Source organism: Ursus arctos, unplaced genomic scaffold (genome assembly GCF_023065955.2).
Source record: "Ursus arctos isolate Adak ecotype North America unplaced genomic scaffold, UrsArc2.0 scaffold_19, whole genome shotgun sequence".
NCBI lineage: Eukaryota > Metazoa > Chordata > Mammalia > Carnivora > Ursidae > Ursus > Ursus arctos.
The window spans coordinates 43,081,657-43,100,093 of NW_026622863.1; the positions used below are offsets into that span (position 1 = coordinate 43,081,657).

At 44.8% G+C, this 18,437-nt stretch overlaps 1 protein-coding gene across 1 annotated transcript in view; it reads right to left on the bottom strand.

Annotated features, from left to right (window-relative positions):
- The window catches only part of LOC113243633 (zinc finger protein 875-like), a 29,425-nt gene extending 19,108 nt beyond the window's left edge, over window positions 1-10,317 (bottom strand). The window contains 2 exon segments of the mRNA XM_057314713.1: window positions 9,748-9,805; window positions 10,234-10,317. Of these exon segments, the coding sequence (XP_057170696.1) occupies window positions 9,748-9,780 (33 nt within the window). The 5' untranslated portion in view covers window positions 9,781-9,805; window positions 10,234-10,317.
- Window positions 10,318-18,437: the final 8,120 nt, after the last annotated feature.

Below are 18,437 nucleotides of genomic sequence, written 5' to 3' on the forward strand. Positions count from 1 at the left end.
TAAAAAGTTATTGTTCTTTTGTTAAGAAGCTATATGAGCCCAAGTTCTAACCACCCCTTTGAGTTACTCATCACTGAGTGCTCCCATGTGTATCTATGATGCATGTGTCAATAAACTTCTGTTTGTTTTTCTCTTGTTGATCTGTCTTTTGTTGGTCTAATTTATAGGGCCCCAGCCAATGAACCCAAAATAGGTAGAAGAAAATGAGGTTTTTTTTCTTCCCCTATGTGACCTTAGTGCCAAGGGTTCAAACACCATTATTCTCCTTTGTCTATACAGCCAGCATCATTTACGCACCTATTACTGTCAACATTCTAGACTAGCTGCTACCGGGGATGAAAGCAAAACACAAGTCCTTTCACATTGGGAGCTTTAAATCTAGGCAGGGAGAACAGGAAGACATCACACACACAAAGTTAAACAGTAAAAAATAATCATCTTACTGAGCTTGAAGAATATCGGAGACCTATTTGGTCTAAGCATTATGCTCTACCTACTTGAAGCAGCTGAGTCTCCAGGGGGTGAGTACCCACCAATATGTATACTTTGTAGCAGGATGCATTCCTCCCCCTTGTTCACACTCCCACTGCCCTGATCCCTTCTGAAGGGTGCAAGCGCATGGTTGGGAAGACTATGGACTCAAATCACACTGTCCCCCACTAGAGTACCCTTCAGCAAATTAGTTAACCTCTCAGCACTTCCGTTTCTTCTGTGAAACAAGACAGAACAGTGCTTATCTCACAGGACTGTGCTGAGGATCAGAGAAGTCGGTAAATGTAAGGACTCAAGACAAAGGACTGTTGCACACAGTGCGTGCTCAGGGAGGACTTCCCTAGCCATTCTATGAAAATCCCTTCTTTTCACTCAGGTTCTTATGCTTTAATGTACCCCCTTAACTCTAGATAATGCATTACTCATTTTTATTTTCTGACTTCCTGCTAGACTCTAAGTTCCATATGCATTGTTCACTGTTATTATCCTGGTGCCCAAAGCAGAGCCTGCAAACCCACTAAGCAGTCAAATATTTTAGATAACTGAATGTGCATTTATTGTTATTATTCCCCTAACACAGTTTCAAATGCCTTCTGCTACCTAGAAAGCTGTACTTTGGAGGGTGGGAATATGTAATGGTCCTTGGCATGAAGGTTTTGGTGAGGTATCTTGGCATGGAGGTGTGCAGAAACCAAGCCCCAGGGAGCCTAGGGATCCAGTTCTGGGATTCTTCCTAGCCCCTCAGTTTTTCTGTCTTTTAAAAGAGAGCACAGCACCTCCTTGGCTCAATCAGTTGAGTGTCCAACTCTTGGTTTTGGCTCAGGTCATGATCTCGGGGTTGTGAGATCAAGCCCCACATCAGGCTCTGTGCTCGGTGGGAGTCTGCTTGGGATTCTCTCCCTCTGCCCCTCCCCCTGTTTATGCACTCTCTCTCTCTTTCTCTAAAATAAATAAATAAATCTTTTTTAAAAAAAGATTTTAAAAGAGGACACAATCCACAGTCCACAGATAGGGTTAGTTTGAGCCATACAAAACATTTCCTTTATATCACTTATATGTTGGATGATCTCAGATAAAAATATCAACTTGTCAGTCCTATTGAAAAAAATCCATAAATCTGACCACTCTGGGCTTCGCATTGCTGCAGGGGCCACAGTTGGCTGAAGGTGACTCACACTAGGGGTCCATTAGCCCATGTATGCTATTGGCAGATGGCTGCAACTCCTACCTTACCCATTTCATTTAGCTCCCTGCCTGGTCCCTTTGGTGATTTGATTGTGCATCCCTTCTCAGAACACCATTCCTCCTTGAGGGATGACACTGTGTCTCCCAAACTAATTCCATGCTGTGCCCTCTCCTCTCAGGGGACCCTCTCCTAAATTTCCTGTACCCTACCAGCACAACTGTTCTGCACTGGCTGTGGAATGGCCTTAAAACAGGACCCCAACTTGCCCCCTGCCTATAGTAATAGCAATCCCAGAGGCCAGCCCTCCACCACAGTAATTAATTATTAATAAAGCATAGCCAGGATGACTGAGAGCTATGGTTTCACCCCTCATCTCTAGCTGTACTTTAAAATTAACTGTGGTGTTTTAAATTATGGACTCCTGGGTCTTTCCACAAATGGATAAAATCAGACTCTCTGGGGATAGGGCTTTTATACTTTTAAAGGCTCCTAAGTACAGGCATGGTTTAAAATCACTAGGTTAGAGGAATCTCAAAAGGGAAAGGTCACTTTAGGATAGAGAGATCACAGCAGGTTTTGTGAGAAGAAGGTATGATCTTGGTCGTAAAGGGCAGGCAGGATTTTGAAGGATCAAGGAGAAAGAACAGGGGTGGGCACTCCAGACAAGATGTCTGGGATGGGAGGAAATAAGGACTGAAAAGTGGCTAGCTGAAAAAGAGAGCAGGCAGGTCGTAGCAGACTGCAGAGCGTATGAAAGGCCAAAGGAATGTAAAATCCTATCTTCTGTGCATTGAAGGTGATATTTGGGTAACACCCTTGATGAGTACACGAGTGTACATGATGAGTAGATGAGAGTATATGTGGCTAGATAGGTGATAACGCACGTGTAGCAAAATATTCATTGTTGAATCCAGACGGTGGGTATGTGAGTCAATGTTAAAGTCTTTATACTTTTTTCTGTAGGTTTGAAACTTCTCATAATTAAATACTGAAGAGAAAAGACTATTCATTCATTCAGATTATCTGCCTAGTCCCTGTGGTGATTTGATTTTACAACTCCTTCTTAAAATGAACACACAGGGGCGCCTGGGTGGCATAGCGGTTAAGCGTCTGCCTTCGGCTCAGGGCGTGATCCCGGCGTTCCGGGATCGAGCCCCACATCAGGCTCCTCTGCTATGAGCCTGCTTCTTCCTCTCCCACTCCCCCTGCTTGTGTTCCCTCTCTCGCTGGCTGTCTCTGTCTCTGTCAAATAAATAAATAAAATCTTTAAAAAAATAAAAAATAAAAAAAATAAAGAAAGATAATTAAAAAATAAATAAATAAAATAAAATGAACACACACACACACACACACACACACTCACAAATACCTAGAAAATCTCTGACAAAGAAGTTACACTAGAGACCAACCTATGTTCCTTCAACATGTTTAACACAACTGGTATTCCTACAGCTCTCGAAAAATCCATGGTTTCTTTGTCTGAGAACCACACACATAGGGGATATGGAAACACTAAGTGGATGACTCTCCATGACCTATTCCAAACCTCTCTCACTGAGCTAGCAGCTGGGGGCACTAAAGCCAACTCAAGGCGAGGCCTGACTGCTGTAAAAGTCACCTACCCCTTTGTCAGCTGAAGAGTGGATTTGTGGCCAACTGGAACCAACAAGACAGAGTAGCCTGCTGCTGGATCCTTCTACATTTTTAAGATGGAGTAATCTGGAGCCAATACATTTCCTAATGCTCATAAACGTGGGCACAAATGACCCAACAGAGGCAGCAGAGTTTAGTGCACTGGCCTTAAGCGTGGTCCCTGAACCTACAGCACCAGCATCCCTTAGGAATTTGTTCTCTGAGGAACAAATTCTCAGGCCCCATCCTAGAACCACTGAATCAGCGTGTGGGGCCCAGCAATCTGTTTTAACAAGGCTTCTCAGTGATTCTGATTCACAGAAAAGTCAAGAAATGCTCACGGGGCTAAAAGTACATTCTGGAGACAGTGTTCAAACGACAGCCCTCCTTTTCCCATGACTTTGCATCAGTAACTTGACATTTCTGTGTCTCAATTTTCTAAAAATGGGTATTATAATATGACTTACGTTTTAGGGTTGTTGTGAGACTTAAAGTTGCTAATAATAAACATCCTAGACTGTGAGGGGAACTAGCCTGATGAGGCTGACACTGTGAACAGCATCGAGTGGAGGAATGAAAGAACCCCAGTCCTTGAAGGGAGAGGACCAACCCCAAATTGTGTCCTGGCTCTGGACTTTCTTTCATGTGCGCTCAGTTATTGTTTAGAACTACCCACGTGGGGTTTCCTGCTGCTTGTAGCCAAAAGGTATAACATCCAATCTTGCAGCAATGGCCACCACCGCCCCCCCCCCCCCCCGCCGTGAATCATGCCTCTCTTTTTCTACCCTTTATGCATTTTCCTCCTATACTAACGCTAGGCTTGGCCATGGGACATGCTTTAGCCAATGGGACATCGGCAAACATGATGCAAGCAAAGGTTTGGAAGGCATTTGGGTTTAGGGCTGGCCTTGCTTCTTTCTGTGCAGTAAACCTGGAGGCCACTATGTAAGTAAATTGAGCTTGCCTGATGACAAGGCCACACAGAGAACCAAGAACTGAGTACCTCCGCGGACCAGCCTGTCAACCACCAGACACATGAGGCCATCCAGCTCCAGCTGAGCAGCCAGCTGACATCAGCCACATGACTACACCCAGGTAAGCCAAGAGAAGAACCGGTCCGCTGTGCCAACAGACTGTGCTAACTGCTGACCCACAGAACTGTGAATGAATAAGTTATTTTGTTTTAAGCTGAACTGGTCAATAGAAATGACGTGCCCTCACAAATACCGAAAACATGTGGCATTAGCAGTGGGAAGAGGAACAGCAGAGGTTAGCAGCACAAGTGGGAAAAGTAGTAAACAAACTGTGAGTGGGGGCTGGAAAAGTGGTTAAGGAAACCACTAGGGCAGCCTGAGAAAGGCCATGCCTTTTATGTGCTCGCAGCACTGTCGCCTGCACTCAACTTGGAAAACAGAAAAAAATACCTAATGATTTCCAGATCTGGCTAACGAGATTTCCAGGAACCCCATTAAAGCCTTCAGTTAGATGCCTCTAGCTACGTATGAGAACTTATAGAAAGAGAAGAGCTAGGGCAGCAGGTTGAGTATCTGCCTTCGGCTCAGGTCATGATCCCAGGGTCCTGGGATCAAGTCCTCCATTGGGCTCCCTGCTCAGGGGGGAGTCTGCTTCTCCCTCTACCCTTCCCCCCTGCTCGTGATCTCTCTCTCACTCACTCTCTCTTAAATAAATAAATAAAATCTCAACCAAAAAAAAAAAAAAAAGAGCTAAAGAAGCAACTGAACAGTTTGTAAGCATAATTTAGGGGAAATACAGACACATGGGGAAAAAAAAAACAAGAACCAAAGTATGCTAATCAACTAGCTTGTTACCATCAGGCATGGATGGTCATCCCACCCCTGTCAAACTGCCAGCGGACTGCAGCAACATGAGCAGGCCCAGGTGAAACCTGCCAAACATCCATCTGTGCTCAAAATCACTGACCTATCAAACTGTGTGCTAATAGATTACTTTGCTTCAAGTCAATATGCTTTGGGATGGTTTGTTATGCATCAGAGGCTAACTGATATACTGATAAAGGAATATCATGTTAGATGAAAAATACTTTACAACTAATATCATCCTTGACTTGCTATGATGTGCATGCTGTCAGAAACTCCTTAGATTTGGCGGGCATTAGATTCAGTCCTCCCATCTTTCTCTCACTCCTGAGCCTGAAGTCATTACATGGAAAAGAGGATAGATTCCTCTGAATGACCTGAACAGTTATTTTTCTTCCTTTCTCCAGCCAAGCTCCTAAAAAATGCATTAATCTAAGTTAAAGGTATATATGAGATGACTCCACTGTGTTGGCAATAAACATACTTTCAGAATTAATAATGAGAACATGATGTCAGAAACAGGACAATATGTTTGAAATGAGGAGTGTCCTGGGGCACCTGGGTGGCTCAGTCAGTTAAGCATCCAACTCTTGGTTTCAGCTCAGGTCATGATCTCAGGGTCATGAGATGGAGCCCCCTAGACCAGCTCCACACTCAGCAGGGAGTCTACTTGAAAATTCTCTCCCTCTGCCCCTCCCCTGCTCTCTCTCTCTCTCAAATAAATAAATCTGAAATGAGGCATGTCCTGAATATCTAAGACACTGTTGTGAGTCACTGAAGGAGGGCTTCTGAACAGAAAAGTGATGTTACTGTAATGTTTGGGGAAAATGAGGATGACAGAGACACACAGTGGGTAGCAAAGGACCATATCAACATGTAGAAACCAACCAGAACACTATTGTAAACATTCACGTGAGAAAAGAAAAAGATCCGCACTGGCAGGTCTACCCTGGGGATGTAAAACTGCACAGTGTGACAATAAAAGCAAAATAAGAAAACTGCAAAACGTAAAGTAGACATCACAATGGAAGAAGGGGCCTCAAAAACAGAAGAAATAATCAAAAGGATCAAATGTTTTAGAACAGGCAGACTTCCAAATCTCCAACTGGTGTGAGTCCCCACTGCTCTGAAATGGTCATTTCAACTCACCTTATCATATTTTTGTTGTGAGAATAAATACAAATCTATAAAAGAATTTCATGCACAGAATTTATCATAGAAGCAAAATTTACAATAATTAAAATATTGGGAATAAGTCAAATGCTCCCCCAAACTGTAAGGGACCCTCTTGTACTGTTGGTGGAACTGCGAGCTGGTGTAATCACTGTGAAAGACAGTATGGAGGTTTCTCAAAAAGTTAAAAATAGGGGCACCTGCGTGGCTCAGTCGGTTAAGAGTTTGCCTTCAGCTCAGGTCATGATCCCAAAGTCCTGGGATGGAGCCCCGCATCGGGCTCCCTGCTCAGCATGGAGCCTGCTTCTCCCTCTGCCTCTCCCCCCATTCCTGCTCTCTCTCTCACTCTCTCTCTCAGATTAAAAAAAAAAAAAAAAAAAGTTAAAAATAGAACTACCCTATGATCCAGTAATCACACTACTGGGTATTTAGCCAAAACTACAAAAATATCAATTCAAAGGAATACACACACCCCTATGTTTATAGCAGCATTACTTACAATAGCCAAAGTATGGAAAAAGCCCAAGTGTCCACTGACTGATGAATGGATAAAGAAGATGTGGTGTATATGTGTGTGTGTGTGTGTGTGTATAAAATGTTGCCATTTGCAACAACATGAATACAGCTAGGGAGTATAATGCTAAGCGAGGTAAGTCAATAAGAGAAAGATAAATATTATATGATCTCACTCATATGTGGAAATTAAGAAACAAAGCAAGTGAGCAAAAGAAAAAAGAGAGAGAGACAAACCAAGAGACAGACTCTTAACTCTAGAGAACAAACTGATTACCAGAGGGGAGGTGGGGGGCAGGGAATGGGTAAAATAGGTGATGGGGATTGAAGAGATTAAGGAGTGCACTTGTGATGAGCACTGGGTGATGTATGGAAGTGCTGAATCTCTGTATTGCACACCTGTAATTAATACAACACCATATGTTAACTATACTGCAATTAAAAATAATAATAAAAATCATCCTCCCAAATTGGAAAATAGTGGCTGGGTTCATCCATTCGATGCACTATTATAGAAATCACTTCCAATGGGTTAAGTGTTGGCTGTTTCTCCACCTATAAAATATGGGTCTGGGTAGATACACTGGCACTCTTTAATATACTGATTTTATCATTAAGGTCTGTCAAAATGTGTGTGAGTTGGTGTGTGTGTGTGTGTCTGTGTAAAATTAAACAAAATCCCAATGGTAACAGAATCTCAAAATAAAATGAAAGACCCGTAAGTGTGCAGGCTGTGCCTTTACACATCACTAACTGTGGTCCATCAAGTATTCCGCACACAGCACATAGCCACCAAATTTGTTCAATGGAATCAGTGAAAAAATGCTAAGGATTAGTAACATCATGTCCCTGCCAGCCCATCTCATTTGCTACAAATTCTAATTTATTCTCTCAGGCAAAGGTCCTAATATCCTACTGCATATTTGTTTAAAACTGATTTGTGTAATTCAGATGTCATGCCTTCAGAGTACTTGGAGGGTCTACCCAAACCCTCTGAAATATGTAGTTAATTATATGCCCCAAATAACATATCAACACAAACAACAGAAACTCCTTTGTTACTTATAGTTCCTTCAAATGAATTTACTGAAGGCCGTGGCTCCTCTATGCACTCAACATTTCATATGTGTCAGGTACTCCTCTAGCACAGAAGTTTCATCTTAAAGAACTTATTCATTCAAATGCTTGTACCCTTTGATCAATTCTTCCAATACTTTTTTTTTAAGTATGAGGGGCTGGAAAAAATCAGCTTACACAAACATCTGGCTTTTCCCAGAAAATCAGAATGTTTTTCTATTAACGTGAGTAGTGAAGAAAATACACACAATATATTCAATGTTACCTTAGGAAATGTCCTGAATTAGATTTATTATGCATTCTTGGTACTAACACTTTCAAATGAATGAAATACAAATGAGAAACAGAGAACTCTCAACGCTGTTCTGATAACATCCAGGAAATTGTAAATCTCTACCCCAGAAGACTTAGATTAAGAATAAATCAAGGTCTCGGGGCGCCTGGGTGGCACAGCGGTTAAGCATCTGCCTTCGGCTCAGGGCGTGATCCTGGCGTTATGGGATCGAGCCCCACATCAGGCTCCTCTGCTATGAGCCTGCTTCTTCCTCTCCCACTCCCCCTGCTTGTGTTCCCTCTCTCGCTGGCTGTCTCTATCTCTGTCAAATAAATAAATAAAATCTTAAAAAAAAAATAAATCAAGGTCTCAAAAAAAAAAGAATAAATTGAGGTCTCATTTTCTCTTTAAATTTTCCTGTCATTTTTAAAATAAGGATAGTCAAGGAAGATCTGAAATAACCAAATTAATGCATATTAAAAATGATAGTAAACCAGCCTGGCAACTTTGTTGGTGCTCAGTAATGTTAATCACATTCAATTAAGTCAAGATCATCATAGCCACCATTTATAGGGGTTAGAAAGTTTCCCCTTAAGTCCCTATACATCCATGTCATTGACTTCCTTATGTCAAATTCCTTCTCAAAATCCTTCAAAACCTAGCTTATTCAAAGACAGAATCAATACTCTTCAGTCTGGCACTCAGCCTAGCCACCCAGACTAAGAGGTGGAAAATGAAAATCGTTAGGGGTCCAGGTAGGTAATATAAATGAGAGAGGCAGGCAAAATGTTAACTGGTCAATGGTTTCAACCTCAGTTTGGAAGATACTGTGGAAAGGGCAGCAAATAAACTAGGCAGGACCTGTCCAAATGAAGACACTGTTCAAGGGTGAATTCCCTGACACCACAGTGCAGTTTACTTTCAGAGAAGCAGGCAATCCAGAATTTTTGGTGAAATCTCCCTATTGCCAGATGCTGAAAATGCTCTCAATGTAAAATTCAGGTCAGACCATCAAGCTCCCCTCTGTTCCACGTGTCTGTATCTTCACCAGCACATATTTAAAAATCAACTTTAAATAACTCCATCGGCCATTACAATCCCCACACTGTGGCAAAGGCAGTGTGCCCTGCCTCAAGCTAACGGTGCTTCCTGCTCTCCTCCCTACTCTGCCAACTCTCCAACTACCAAACCCTCAGGGGCCGTTCAGACAGCCTTACCTCTACTGGAGGTCCTCCCTAACCATTTCAGGTCGTAAGCATCTCTGCTGTCCCTGCCCTGCATCCTTACCACTGGACAATCAAGCTTGAATGTTCGTGTATTTTTATTTAAACTGTTCCATGTGTGTTGTTTACAACTGACCACTTCGAGGATGACTGAGGTATAGATGGAGCAGAAAGGAACGCTGAAGACGCGGGGGGGGGGGGGGGGGAGGACCCCATGTAAGATGAGCCACCACTCCTGCAGGAACTTTGCCCAATACCAACAAGGCAGCCTACAGCTCAAGAAAAAGGAACAGATCCATCCTATTGGCAGCCAAAATGGAATTTGATGAAAATTCTCACCTCTTTTTTGGCTTTCAGGAGCCCCGTGGCCATTTTCCTAGTCTCCTGAATGCTCTCTCTGGAGAAGGGCAAAGTCTTAGAAGATAGATCTGGGGATGTGAAGAGAAACGAGGGCGCGCCCACATGGAAGAGCCCCTCCCCAGGAGTCAAGGTGCGGTCTGTTCGGGAGCCCCACAACTGGGGGTTCAGTGTCACAGAAATCACCAGCACAACCCAATTTCCCATCTAGAGCCCTGGGAAAAGGGTTCAGAGTGACCGAGCACCCTCAAGTTCAGCCCCAAGCTCTGGCCAGGGAGTGGAGCCCATGTCCCCCTGCAGAGGAGTAAGGGTCTGTCTCTAACTACGGACTGGAATGAAAAGATAATGGCCTGGAGGTGCCTATGGAAGAGCGCCCGAATTCAGAGGCAGCCTGTGTCCCCACGAGTAAAACAGGGACAAGCAGAGGGACGTGCTGACTGGACAAGGCAATGACTATAGGGCACTCACGGAACGCGGGGTACACGTTGCCAATCCTGAGGTTGAGGCTCGGGAACCGAGTGCAGAAGTGTGGGAACAACCCGAATAGGGAGGCCTAAGCTGCCGCCAACCAGCGAGTGGGCTGGACCCACCAGCTGGAAGTGTTCCCGCTACGTGAACTCCACAGCAAGGAGGGCGCGAGGGATGGCGGAAGTGGCCGCGGGGGCCTCTGGAGGGTGTAGTCTTTGGGCTGGAGAGGTGGTGAGTGAGGCAAGCTTCGCCAACGGCCGGGTGACTCTGACATCTGCATCTCTCATACAACGAAGTTTAGGAGCTCACTGTTAAGAAGATCAGGCTGCAAGGTGTTTATCCTCCGAGGGACAATGAGATCTTGCGTACCGCGAGAAAGTCGCAGAAATGCCCGAGGATTCTAGGAAATGTGGTTCTAGCGCCCCGCCGGTGTTACGGAGGCCGGTAGACAGACTGCGCGCTGACGGTTAGCGGCGCAGGTGAGCTGGGGTAACCGACGCCAAGGCTCCGCCCCGTGTGCTCTTCCAGGAGCAGAAATCAGGGTCCAGATTGGCGCGAGTGGGCGCGGCTCAGGGCAAAGCTCTTGGGGGATGAAGTGGTGGAATGATGCTCTATTGGGACTCCGGGATAGGAGCGACACCGGCCTTGGTGAGCCAGTACGCACAGGGAACGCCAAGGCTATTTTCTAGGAGAGCGGGATTGGCTTGCGCCAACTCCCGGAATAGCAGTGGGTGGCTCTGGTCCTGTGTCCCCGGGATATTGATGGGTGGGGAGGCGGGACCCGAGGCCAGGAGCAAAAGGCCCCCTGGTGGTAGAAGTAGAAGTGTGGTGAGGAACTGTGGCTTGATCCTGAAATCCCTGGGGGGTTTTTTATTGTAAGCTAGGTGCCACTTAGAGGACATTTACCGTGGTTGTGGTTGGGAGGTGGAGGGATGAGGTGTGAAGAGGAAGCAGAATTTGACAGTTTTGCTCATCATAATTTTTTTGGCATTAATATTGATTTTCAAAGATACTAGCTTAAAATATTTATCTTGATTACTAAGTTTTTATGGTGCCCCCTTATATTTTGCCCTCAAAGTGCCAGCTGTAGGGAAAGGCATGAATAGATCTGACACTATGAACCTCACTGGCACCTACTGGCCTGTAGTCTTGATAGGAAGTGAGGTCCTGGGGCGCCTGGGTGGCACAGTGATTAAGCATCTGCCTTCGGCTCAGGGCGTGATCCTGGCGTTATGGGATCGAGCCCCACATCAGGCTCCTCTGCTATGAGCCTGCTTCTTCCTCTCCCACTCCCCCTGCTTGTGTTCCCTCTCTCGCTGGCTGTCTCTATCTCTGTCAAATAAATAAAATCTTTAAAAAAAAAAAAAAAAAAAAAAAAAGGAAGTGAGGTCTTGGCTTCTGGGCATTAAGTAGCCAGAAAGAGGCCTTTGGGAGCTTACCCTGGATTGTTGAATTGTGAGTTAATCTTTTATTTCCTGACTTCCTTAATATCCATAATTCCCTGATAATGGAACCTCCCAAAGACCCACCCACAAGGCACCTCCAAGACCTATCATGATGCAAATATTCAAAGACTGCTCTTGAATCTTCACATCCCACTCCAGAATCTCTTCCAATATCCCTTTACCTGGAGAAGTAAAAAAACAAAGTTTGCATGTTAGTATCAGCCTCCCCCAAATTGGATCGTGTTCAGGAAGGATCAGCCTAGTGCCCTATTCCAGTCCTGGTGGCACAGCTCACAAAGGGTTTCATATCCATGAACATGGAATGGTTGTTAACAGAACTCAGTACGAACCAAAATCAGACATGGGACTGTGAAAAGCACACATGAAATGTAAGGACTAAAAGCTTTAGAGAAGGGATTGGGGTGCCGGGGGTGGGTGGTGGATGGAGGTGGGATCTTGAGATAGTCCATATCCCTATGTGTAGACATGTTTACACAGTCAGTGAAGAGAGAGACCCAAGCTGATAGGTTACATATAATAAATCAAATATAACATAACAGCAGGTCAAGTGATGATGTGACTCTGCAAACTTACTCCCCTTTCTTTCCTTCAGGGAAGGAAAGGGGCTGGAAGTTGAATCAATCACTAGTTCATGCCTGTGTAATGAAGCCTCCATTAAAATGCAAAAGATGGGAGTATGGAGAGCTTCCAGGTTGATGGAGACTCAGGGAGAGTGGTGCACGCAGTATGAAAGCTGTGACCCTTCCCCATTCCTCGCCCTGTGCATCTCCTCCATGTGGCTCTTCCTATATTATCCTTCTATAATAAAATGGTAATCTGGTAAGTAAAATATTTCTCTGAATTCTCTGAGAATTTAGCCTGGAAGTAATCTATGACTTAGAAATTAAGGCAGAAAACAAAGGAGCTAGTCCTCCCCTTTCAGGTCAGAAAACATAAAAGTAGAACATGAGAGAGGAAAGAAATAATCAGATGAGGGTGGGGTGGGGAGCTTATGGGGATGCAGGAGGCAGAAAGAAGTGCTGTTTGTGCATACAATCATTACAAAGAGACAGTCTTTGGGGAGGTGGGTGCACAAGGATCGTGGCTAGATTGGAAGAAAGATGACAGATACCCCTGAAAGGTATATTCAGGGGTTGACACTGAATAAAAAACACAAGAGAGAGTCACATGTAGAGCCTTTCTCATCCTGTGCACAGATGGGAGAGCATGGATTAACATCAGCGGGTGATGCACAAATGGGGCGTAGACAAATGGGGAGTAAATAAGCACAGCAAACAGCCCCTCAAGAGGGAGATGAGGAAAATGAGCACAATCCTGTCGTCAGAAAGACATACAGCAGTTAAATCTACTCATGTGGAAACTCAGGTTCAAGGGTAAGAGATGGCTGCCCACACCTCTGCTAGGTCACCTGCAGCCACAGGGTGGCAGGCAAGACCTTCTGTTCCAAAAGAGTTCGCCAGAGAAGGCAGAGCAGGAGCGGTCAGAAGCTAGGGCCTCCCAAAGGGACTTACTGGCCCCACATTGCAGCTCCAGCAGGGAGGAGAAAAACCACCAAGTAAACATAATATTTGTATATTTTTATAATAAAATATTTCCTATACATTCAAGTAGAGATGGGTACAGTGACAGAAAACAAGGTAGAAGAATCGGACACCACAGAGATGAAGTGATGGATAAATAAATGACATGTCAGGGGAGTTTATCCACATATGCAGACTTTGTGTGTCCACAGACTTATGTTTATGGATCACTCAGTCGAGAGGTTTACACAACCTGCACTCACGTTGTGAAGTCAACAGGAGATGAAGTAAAAACAGAGTGTCCGTCTGTTTTGTGAGGCACACACAAGCACAGCTCCTTGCCTTCCTTCTGAACACGTTACTACTCCCTGCAGCAGCAGATGGCAAGTCCGGCCCGGGCCACTTCTCCCACAGTGTGATGACAGACAAGACATAATCACAGAACACACTAGAAACAAAAGCCAGTAAGTGCAGAGGCTGTGGAAGACAGACTTCAAGTAGGAGGGATTAGGAAGTCCAGGAGAGGGATTCCAAGAGGAGCCAGATGCCTGTGCAAGGGCCAGGCAGTGAGCAGACATAAGTTAGCCTGAAATCAAACATCTGATAACAGTGCTTCTCAGAAGCTGCTGCAACAGACCTGGGCAGGGGAGGGCTTAGTAAACACAGATGACTGGGCCTCACCTGGTTTCTAATTCAGTGTCTGTGTGGTGCCTGAGAGTCTGCATTTCTAACACGTTTCCAGGTAACGCTGATGCTGCTGGTCCAAGGACCACACTAGGCTTTACTCTACCACCAGGTCAGGGGGAGGTACTATAGAGCAAAGCAGCAGCAGATGGGACTTGAAGCCTGCGTGTAGGGGCTTCTCTGGAAACTCCTCAAACAAAAACCTCCAAGATGCTGAAAGAACATCGACAGCAACATGTCTACAAATACAAGGTACCACTGAGGAAGTGCTCTGTCAGGTAGTGACAGGCCCAACCACTGGACCCATGTAAGCCTTCCAGGAAACCTGGGAACCCTGGCACTCTGAGAACACCTACTTTCTACCCTCCCTCACTGAGATCTGATGCCCTGCTTCCTGATAACATTCCATTATAGCACAGGAAGGAACGTCATTGATACGCCCATTTGTATGGACTTTCCTAGGTTAAAAAAAAAAAAAAAAAAAAAAAAACCACTCGAGTAGAAATTTTTTTAAATGTTTATTTTTCATATAAAAGAACACAAAATTTTACATCAGTTTAATGGAAACCCTAAAATACATAGAAAAGATATAAAAATAATTATCAAAAATAGTCAAGGCAAAGCAATACTAAGAGTGAAATCTTATATCCCTAAAATACATATGTAGCTATATATGCTATTTTAAAAATCAAGGCAGAAACTAAAGGGGTGCTACATCTCTAAATTTATGCATCCCAGTTTTCCAGTTTAACTCTAAAATTAATCTGGAAATCTGTCAAGAAAGATACATAAAAAAAATGGGGAAAGTGTCTAACTCAACTGATGGGACAAAGAAAATAATCATTAGTAAGTAACTGCAAATAAATGCCCAACCAAGACAAAAAAAGCACGGCACCTCTTATGGGAAAAGGCTGAAATGGGGTAGAGAGGAAAACAATGAGCCTCAAAGGAAAGTAAGACAGAAGAAATCAGGCCAGAATATTAAGGAATTGGAAACAAGTCTCCGTAGCAAGAAAGACAACAAACGGAAAGAGAGAAAAGAGGGAGGCAAAAGTCATAGGCTCCAGGGTGTGGAGGTCCATGAGAATAAAGCAGGCAGGAAGAGAGGTGGAGTGTGTAGATAAAATTATTCCCTAGAGCTGTGCTGTCTAATGACACAGCCACTCATCACATGTGGCTACTGAGCACTAGAAACACGGCTAGTCCGAATTGAGAAACGGTACAGGTGTAAAATACACTCCAGGGGCGCCTGCGTGGCTCAGCTGGTTAAGCGTCTGCCGTAGGTTCGGGTCGTGATCCCACTCCCCTGTTGCTCAGCAGGAAGCCTGCTTCTCCCTCTCCCTCAGCCTGCCGCTCCCTCTGCTTACGCTCTCTCTCTCTCAATGGCTCGCTGTCTCTCTGCCAAATAAATAAAATCTTAAAAAACAAAAACAAGAAACAAGAAAACTATCTCCCAATCACATACCTGCAAGCTGAAGAATTTTAAACTGTTGTCTCGATTATCAGCAATGACAGGAGATCAAAACCAAATCAACAGGTGCCACACAGGCTGGATGTCTGAATGGAAATACATACATACTGTGCACGGAGAAGCACTGAACTTACCCAGTGGGGCAGCACACCAGGAGGTGCCACACATGCATCTGGGTGTGCACTGAATGGAGTGATCAAACTCTCATCCCCACAGCTCTGCTGTCCTTCACTGGCACTGCAGGGGTGGAGCTAGGAGGGGAATCCACATCCTGGTGATACCATGGGGAAAGAGACGCTTGGGGATTTTGCCCTGATTTCTGAGGGGTATTTTCTCTTCTCCCTCTGGGTTATATTTTCTTGCTGTCCACTTGTCTACCATTTTGCCACCCCAAACTGCAGCCCAACTCATCCCCTGGGCCTTTCTCAGTGTGAATGTTGAAAGCTTAGTCTTACCTCTTCAATCTCTACACAATTTGCCCAAAATTTAGAGCTAAAAAAATAAAAAGATTTGCCTGAGAAAGTTTAGCCTCCCCCTTCTTAGGGGAACCCTTAAAGAAACATCAGTCCAGTGTCTCCCCGTCTCTGCTCAACAACTCCTTGTGACCCCTCCTTCAGGAGCAGAAGGCAAGTTTTTTTAAGATTTTATTTAACAGAGAGCGAGGGAGCGGGAGAGGGAACACAAGCAGGAGGAGTGGGAGAGGGAGAAGCAGGTTTCCCCGCTGAGCAGGGGATGAGAGGCTCCATCCCAGAACGCTGGGATCATGACCTGAGCCAAAGGCAGATGCTTAACGAATGAGCCACCCAGGCGCCCCCCAGAAGGCAAATTCTTACCTAGGCCCACCTGCCTCCATGAACTATAACACCACACAGACACACAGAGAACAATAACTCAATATAATTTAACATAATACAAAGTCAGGAAGGGATGGATGCCCATCATGAAATATTTAAGCACTAAAGCGGCAGTGATAGGGATGGAGGCGGAACAGTATAGGACTCTAGGGATGGGCTGGGAGTGAGTCCTAAGAAACTCCACATCCTGGCAGAGATAGGGGGTGGGCAATCAGACTTTGAACAGAAAGGTTAGCCAAAATTCTATCTGTGCAAACACACACAATTAAGATCACACCCGACTGAGTCAGGTGGGTTAGGAATGACAGAAAGCGGAAGCAGCAATCGAAAATGTGAAGGGGTTTCACCATAAGCCATTAGGAGGGTAAATGCCAGACACACCTCCAGAATGTGTTTCTAGCAGTATTTCTTCAATTAACAAGGCAAAGGTTGGAGCAGCAAGGAGAGATGGAGGACAGGCAATTTCCCCGTATGATCAATGTGAACCTGGTAGCAAGCCTCTGGATGCTACCATTTTCCCCATGAGGAGTCAAAGCCACAGAGAGGCTCATGGGTGGGTTCAAGGTCAGACAGCTAATAAAAGCTTGATCTGGGATCGGAAAGAGGCTGTTGGCTTCCCAGGCCTGTGCCTGATGCTCAATGACCAAAAATCAATCTCACTTCGTGATAAAGTACAAACAAAGTGTCTCTCCAAATCCCTCAAGTTATTCTTTTCTGTATTTGTTCTGTGAGCTAGAAGAAAAGGGAGAAAATGAAAAATTGGGAAAGTAAACACACTTCTAAAATGATGCATGGTCAAAGAAGAAAATGCAACATACCCAAGGGTAAAATTTCATTTGGCATAGGGACCTAAGCTTGTATGAGGTCTCTCATCCAAAGCTATGAAATAAATCCTACAAAAATAAGAGATCCACTGAGTAACATTGTAAAGGATTTGGGAAGGTAATGCTATTACCTATTACGACAAGAGTCAAACCAGGATTATAGCTTTTAAACAAAACAAAAATCCCTAAACCTCCTTAAATGGCTGTTCCTTTTACGAAAACTACGTGTATCTGCCAAAAAATAAGATATTAAAAATGTTGAGAAATTATTACTAATAGTAAGGTACCAAAGTCAGGAACTTATTTTCCCTGAAATGAAAAAAAATTCAAAGTAACTTGCTGTGCCTTTCTCAGCAACTTCTCAAAATAAATTTTATGAAGCCTAGGACAATGAAAACTAACAGTTGGTTTTATTAACAACATAAAATCCCAAAAGCTGCTGTAACTGATTGTCCCTATCACAGACATCCCACTAAATAATCCAGCTAACAAGAATGGGATTTTTTAAAGGTTGGGGCGCTATAGTATCAATAGTATTAACCAGGAATTTATTCACTTAATAAACTTGAATCCATCGGCCAACCCTTCCTGCAGGGCGTCCTGCAAAAAACACCGCCAACGGGCGCCTGGGTGGCTCAGTCGGTGAACATCTGCCTTCCTATCCCTCAGGTCATGATCTCAGGGTCCTGGGATCAGCCCAGAATCTTGCTCCCCGCTGAGCGGGGAGCCTGCTTCTCCCTCTCTCTCCGCCCCTCCCCCTGCTTGTGCTCTCTGTCAAACAGATTAATAAAATCTTAAAAAAACAAAAACAAAAGCAAAACCTGCCAAAAATAAAAGGAGGACCCTGCCAGTCGGAGGTCGGAAACCTTGCGGATCACTCTCTGCGCCAGCGCCCACCAAGTCCGGGGGGAAACCAGAAAGAGCTGGAGTTTTACAGCTGGGGTTTCCCCGAGTCCCGACTCTCGCCGTCGCGACTGCCGAATTCCCAGGCACGCAGGACGGACCCGGAGGACTTCACGCAGCGCGAACCCCCAGCATCCTACGTCCGGCGGCCTGTCGCCAGCACAACGAAAAGCTCTGAAACCACGTTCAGCGCCACAGCTTCTTCCGGCCTCGCGCCTGCTCGTGCCTTCGCCTGGGGGCGGGCTTCCGGAAACAGTGGCCAATGGGAAACACGATTAAATACACTGGACTAGGTTTCAAGGCAACACAGAGGAAGAAAGGAAGAATGCAGGTATCTCAAATATGGACAGAGCTCTTAGCCAATGGATGTGCAAAGAAGGAGGGGCTCGCCTCTCGTTGACCAATAAAAGGCGTTTGCGGCGACCCGCCTACAAAGAGTTAACAAAGATTTCTTGCCGGATTCGTGGCCAGAATGCTTGCTC